This window comes from Morone saxatilis, unplaced genomic scaffold (assembly GCF_004916995.1).
Source record: "Morone saxatilis isolate NCDOM2014 unplaced genomic scaffold, NCSU_SB_2.0 Contig8, whole genome shotgun sequence".
Lineage (NCBI taxonomy): Eukaryota > Metazoa > Chordata > Actinopteri > Moronidae > Morone > Morone saxatilis.
The window spans coordinates 26,891,343-26,898,011 of record NW_023340257.1 but is presented as its reverse complement, the minus strand read 5'-3'; the positions used below and the strand labels follow the sequence as shown (position 1 = coordinate 26,898,011).

The following is a 6,669-nucleotide window of genomic DNA, read 5'->3' as shown; positions in this document are numbered from 1 at the left end:
TTTTTCTAAAGAAGAAAATTATATTTTATATTATATTAAATTAATTATTTTTAGTTTGTTTCGAATCTTAAAAGTTTTATGGAGTCAGTTCCTTTTTTTTGTATTTGTATTTTACAGGGAAGATGAAAAAGAAAAACGATGCAATAAAGAATAATTAAATAATTTAAAATAAGTAAAACTCTTGCTAACTGCTAAATGCTAACCCAGTTGCAATTATTAAAAGTAAAGTAAATTACCTCAACAACAGATTATTATTAAGTCACAAATAAATACATTTTGATATTTGAGTTTTTAAAATAAAAATAAAAAATAAAAACGTCTATTTCAGTTGAGGAGTTTATGTTTTAAAATGAAAATTAAATAACTAAGACACCCGGATGGTTCAGGCTCATGGTCCAGACCCGGACCCCGATCAGTACCTGTCCCTGGTTCAGCACCATGATGCGGTCTGAGGCGAGGACGGTGTGCAGGCGGTGGGCGATGGTCAGGGTGGTGCAGTCCTGAAACGAACTCCTGATGGTCTCCTGAATCAGAGCGTCCGTCTCTGCGTCCATGGCTGCTGTCGCCTCGTCCAGGATCAGGACCTGAGGGGACAGAACTGACCAATCAGGGGACAGAACCCGGGAGGAAGAGGAGGGGTTTATTGTCTGTGTCTCACCTTGCACTGCCTCAGCAGAGCTCTGGCAACACACAGCAGCTGTCTCTCTCCCACAGAGAAGTTCTCTCCGTTCTCCACCACCTCCGAGTCCAACTTCAGGGGCAGCTGGGACACCTGGTGGACAGGTAGACAGTAAACAGGTAAACAGGTGGACAGGTGGACAGGTGGACAGGTAGACAGATGGACAGGTGGACAGGTAGACAGGTGGACAGTGGACAGGTGGACAGTGGACAGGTAGACAGGTGGACAGTGGACAGGTGGACAGTGGACAGGTGGACAGTGTTTGTCATGTGTTATGTTTCATACATGAATTTGCTGCAGACGGTTTGTACTCACACACTCCTTCATGTGACTCCTCTGCAGAGCCTTCCAGATCTGCTCCTCACTGTTCTGGTTAAAGGGGTCCAGATTGGACCTGGAAACACAAACAAACTCATCTGATCTGAACTAATCTCACATTATGTCACAGAAGACACTCATTGAGTTTCCTGCTTCTGAGGAGCTGCAAATATCAGATGTACTCTCCTACCGGACTGTCCCACTGAACAGGACCGGGTCCTGGGGGATGATGGACAGCTTGCTGCGGAGGTCGGCCAGTCCGATGTCACTGATGTCGATGCCGTCGATCAGGATGGATCCTCCACAGCGCTCCACCAGCCTGAACAAAACCACGCCCAGAGACGACTTCCCTGCACACAGACACACAAGATGACTCAGATCAGTCAAACCCATGACCTGTACAGAACCCCGAACCCTGTCCTACCTGATCCGGTCCTGCCGACAATGCCGATTTTCTCTTTGGGCCGGATTGTGCAGGAGATCTTGTTGAGAACCAGAGGGAGGTTCTCCTGGTACCTCATCTCCACCTCCCTGAGCACCAGCTCCCCCTCCTGGGGCCAATCAGCTGGAGGAGCACAACCTTTGACCCTGGCCGGGGCCTCCTGGGACAGGGACTGAGACACAGAGAGAATAGTGATTACATTATGATGAACTGACCCAACATGCACTAAATTCTGACAGGAAGTTGGATTAACCAGTCAGCTTGTTGATGCTGAATGTGGTCCTCAGCTCCTCTGTGGCCTCTTTTCCACCCAAATTAGTTCTGGTTCTTGCACCGGTTCCCTTCAAGATTCTTGGAACCTTTGTGCTATCTAGTAAACTGGCCCTTGTTTCCACCAGTATTGAGCAAAACTATCGTAATCAAGGATGCGTCAACAACAGAGGGTGTTGCACAATGACCTGTAGAATATGTTGGTTCCCAAAGACCAACCTGATATTTTGCCAGCGGTACCCACTTTCAGGTCCGAACCAATTTATTTTGGGTCGAAATGATCAAAAGTAGGTGCTTGAACGATGTAGCCGGTCCCCTGTTGGTAGATTACGCCTACAAGAGCCTCTACACAATACATTTTCTGTCTGATTGACAATTTAAACACTTGGTGTGGATGTGGTTGCTAGAAAAGCTGTACAGGTGAATGTTAACTAGTGCAACCAGCAGGAACAGAACCTGTTCCCAGTACCTGGATATAGTGATGGATTCTCTCCACAGAAGTGAAGCGAGCTTCAGTCTCAGAGGCCAAACGCACTGTGAACTGGAACAACCCTGTCAACTGAAAGAGGGACAGACAGTTAATGTTTGGGTCTAAAGCTCTGCTGACAACGCCAACAGGAAGAGGCCTTTGGGTTACCTGGACAGCGTAGGAGATGGCGAGGCCGGCGTAGGCTGGAGATATCTTCCCGTGCATCAGGACCATCATCAGGGCGGTGATGCTGATCAGAGCCACGCTGATGACGTCCAGACGCACCGCCAGCCAGCGCATCGCACAGCTGAACAGGTAGAACGGAGCCTGGTTCTGGTCCAGCAGAACCTGGTACCTGAAAACAATGACATTTTCAGACTCGGCATGAGGTCTAATCCTGGATCATACCCTGGGTTTTATGGTTCCAACCCTGACCTGGTGAGGAAGTCGCGGCCCCTGTCGTAGGCCTGCAGGGTGGTCAGGCCCTGGATGCTGGAGGTGATGTGGGACATGAAGGGCGACATCGTCACGTTGTCCAGGCGCTTCAGCTCCCGGATGAAGACCCTGGAGACGCTGTGGAGCGCTGCGAACAGCAACACCAGGGGACCCACCGCTACCAGGAACCAAGGGAAAACACAGCTGATGATGCCCAGGCAGAAGAAGACCAGGATCACGTTCTGGATGAACATCTCAGCCTGGAAGGGCAGACGAGTGTCGACTGGAGGGAGAACAGTAACACGTTATTGCTAATGGCTCCACGACTCGGCCAGATACCGATCTCAGACTGTGGTGTGGTCCCGTCCTTTACCTTCATCCATGTCCTTGGAGAAGCGGTTGAGGATTCGCGCTGTGGGCGTCGTGTCGAAGAACTTCATGGGGCAGCGGAGGATCTTGTGGAAGAGCAGGTCGTGCAGCTTAGAAGAGGCACGCAGAGTTCCCTGCAAGACACAACCAAGATCCAACACCACTCTGAAGCTCATTGGACGACCTAATGTGTGTCCGATATCAGTATCAATCACCCTTTCCTCCATTGTCCTCTCAGACTGGTCACTGATTACAAATAACAACAGATTCTAGAGACATGCTCATGTAAAGACTAACGTGGACTAAATAATATTTTTCTGTTTTCGTGGTCTTACAGGTCAGGAAGTCGTTAGGATCCTGTGTGACATGCTGACCTTGACGAAGGCAATTCCTCTGATGAGTTTGAAGAGCAGCATGACTCCCATGGAGGAGGCGTAGACAGTGGCGTAGTGTTGCATCATGGGATTGTCCTTAATACTGATGCTCACTGCCGAGCTGTTGCTCCGAGTTACTGTGGTGTTCTGGAGGAGGAGGAAGGGAGGAGGAGGAAGAAAAAGATTTACTAGAGGAGGAGGTGTAAAGGAGGAGGTGATGAGGTGATGAGGAGAAGGAGGTGATAAGGAGGAGAAGGAGGAAGAAAAAGAGTTACTAGAGGAGGAGGTGATGAGGAGTTGATGAGGAGGAGGAGGTGATTAAGGAGGAAGGGTGATGAGGAGATGAGGAAGGAGGTAATGAGGAGGTGATGAGGGTGATGAGGAGGAGGTGATGAGGAGGAGGTGATGAGGAGATGATGAGGAGATGATGAGGAGGAGGTAATGAGGAGGTGATGAGGAGGAGGTAATGAGGAGGTGATGAGGTGATGAGGAGGATGAGATGATGAGGAGGAGGTGATGAGGAGATGATGAGGAGGAGGTATCTGACCCCGCTGCCCTGGTTGATCCAGTAGCTGAGCCACCACTGGCAGAAGGCGGAGCTCCCCACATTGAGGACGAACAGAGCCAGGATCACCAGACAAGAGGCGGAGCCACCATACGCCGCCATGTAGAGGCGAAACACGGGCCAGGCCACGCCCCCACTGGGCTGCTCCTCCCCTTTAATGTCACATGACCAAATACGGTAAAAAACAGTAGAGCAGGACCATAAAGGTGATGTGTGCAAACACGGCCGACCTGCTTCTCCATATTTATTTCTTATTTGTGCAAAACAATCAATCAAACTAATTAATGCAATTATTAAAAATAGACAAATTAAAGGAATTTCCATTACAGAAATTCTTATTCACCAATTTGCTGACGACTCTCCCTTATTCTATAAAAATGTTACAGAAAAATAATTTTCATATTCAGAGATTAATATTAGTAAGAATAAAGATGAACAATGCTCTGCAACCAATAATAAGTAATTAATAACTTTTTGATAAAAAAACATTAATATAATACAAATAATACACTTTCATCAAAATTAACAAAATACTGTTTCCTCAAATCTAAATATTCTAATTTAAAAACTGTAATTTTTATTACTAATTAAATTAAAATATTATAATATATAATAATATAATATATAATAATTTAATATAATATAAAAAAATTATAATAATATAAAATAAAATAAAATATAATAATATAATATAATATAATATAAGGTGTTTGGTGTTACCGTTATCTTTGACGACTGGTGCGTTCTTCTTCACTGATCCTGGTTTAATATCTGCTGGTTTCCTCTGAGAACCACCGTTGTTTTTACTGGGAGCCTGAAGCAGACAGACAGACAGACAGTTATTAAGACAAGAAAGAAAAGACAGACAAACACACAAACAGGGAGACAGACAGACAGACAGACAGACAAACAGGTACCTCTATGTAAGGAGTGTCTCCCAGCTGGAAGTGGTTGAACATGGCGGCGTAGTCTCTGTTCAGTTTCATCAGGTTGTCATGGTTACCCTGCTCCACTATACTGCCCTCCCTCATCAGAATGACATCATCACAGTCCACCAGGTACTACACGCACAAACACATTGAGGTTATCTCCGCAGCCGCCGTTTGCAGTGAAGCGTACCTTCACCTGTCCAGATAGGCTTTACCTGCAGCTGGTGGGTGACGAAGATGACAGTCTTGTGGGAAAGCTGCTTCCTGATGGCGTTGCGGAAGACGTGGTTGGCCACGTGGGCATCGAGGGCGCTGAGCGGGTCGTCCAGGATGTAAACGTCGCGGTCGCTGTAGAGGGCGCGGGCCAAGCTGATTCGCTGGCGCTGCCCGCCACTCAGGTTGGCACCACGCTCGCCGATCTGATGGAAATATGAACGTCTTTAAAAAGCTGTTTATACATTAATCTGTCAGAGGTTGGTCAGAACTAGAATTAAACAGTATTAAAGTGGGTTTAACAATTCATCGGAGGGTAATGTCCAACCCGATACCCTGGGTTCTCAGACGTGTGTAGAACAAGAAGAAGGGCCAGTCCCCTTCTCATGCACATGCACATGTTGCAGTGAGAAAGCTGACAGCATCTCGCTTGCATGGCAGCTGTGAGGGTCTCTGTTGTTAATAAATAGAACAATTTGTATCGGGGCAAGTAAAAGTTGACTTGGGGCAACTAGATTTCTGACCCAGGTCCAATCCTTCCCGGGGGGGACCCTAACAGTTGGAGCACAACCTCCGGTATCACCCCCATTCCACAGACAGTGTCTCTCACCGTCACACTTCCCTTTTACCAAAGAGTCTAAAGTAAAAACAGGAAGTGATGTCACCTCTGTAAGGTCAGCGTTGGGCAGCAGGGCGAGGTCTGGTCTGAGACAGCAGGCACTCAGCACGGACTGATACCTTCAAACAGACAACCAGAAGTCAGTCAGTCCGTCCTCATAGACCGGGCCGATAGTTCCTCCAGACGTCCTTTCTCACCTGTCCTCCTGGTACTCCTGCCCAAACAAGATGTTGTCTCTCAGGGTTGCGTTCAGGATCCAGGCCTGCTGAGCCACGTAGGCCAACCTTCCTCTGACGGCGACGCTGCCCTCCAACAGAGTCATCTGCCAATACACCGATCAATAATCAATACCAGTCATTCCAGCAGCAGCTGTAGGAGGATACTGATTATACAGGAAGTAACGTCACCTGTCCTAAGATGGCGGAGATCAGGGAGGTTTTCCCACTGCCGACGCTTCCACAGACACCGAGCAGCTTCCCCTGTACAGACAGACAGACAGACAGACAGGCAGACAGACAGGTAGACAGACAGGTAGACAGGCAGACAGACAGGTAGACAGACAGACAGGTAAACAGACAGGCAGACAGGCAGGCAGACAGACAGACAGACAGGCAGGCAGACAGGCAGACAGGCAGACAGGCAGACAGACAGACAGACAGACAGACAGGCATTAGTGATACATGATGTTCACTCTCACACAGGTGTATTTGGACCTGGTTCTTGGACCCAGGTAGGTCCAGTACCTGCTCCACACTCAGGCTGATGCAGTGCAGGGTGCTCTGAAGTCGCTGGGAGACCGGAGGGACAGACAGGAGGGGAGGACAGGTTTCCTCCTGCCCCTCTTCCTCCTCTTGACTCAAGGCTACATCTCCTCCTCCTCCCAGCAGGGAGCCGGTCACCTCCTCCTGCAGACCCACTCTGTCTCTGCACCTGAAAGTCACCACACACTTCAGGAACACAACACTAGCTAACGTTAGCTTATAAATG

At 48.1% G+C, this 6,669-nt stretch overlaps 1 protein-coding gene across 1 annotated transcript in view; it reads right to left on the bottom strand.

Annotated features, from left to right (window-relative positions):
* The window catches only part of abcc5 (ATP-binding cassette, sub-family C (CFTR/MRP), member 5), a gene marked incomplete at its 5' end in the record, with an annotated part of 8,639 nt that extends 2,027 nt beyond the window's left edge, over positions 1-6,612 (bottom strand). Inside the window, 18 exon segments of the mRNA XM_035679450.1 lie at positions 420-584; positions 659-772; positions 995-1,073; positions 1,188-1,347; positions 1,422-1,611; positions 2,179-2,268; positions 2,347-2,533; positions 2,614-2,896; positions 2,987-3,116; positions 3,357-3,503; positions 3,904-4,073; positions 4,642-4,735; positions 4,839-4,982; positions 5,066-5,269; positions 5,729-5,801; positions 5,880-6,004; positions 6,090-6,161; positions 6,426-6,612. Of these exon segments, the coding sequence (XP_035535343.1) occupies positions 420-584; positions 659-772; positions 995-1,073; positions 1,188-1,347; positions 1,422-1,611; positions 2,179-2,268; positions 2,347-2,533; positions 2,614-2,896; positions 2,987-3,116; positions 3,357-3,503; positions 3,904-4,073; positions 4,642-4,735; positions 4,839-4,982; positions 5,066-5,269; positions 5,729-5,801; positions 5,880-6,004; positions 6,090-6,161; positions 6,426-6,612 (2,614 nt within the window).
* Between the last annotated feature and the right edge of the window lie 57 nt (positions 6,613-6,669).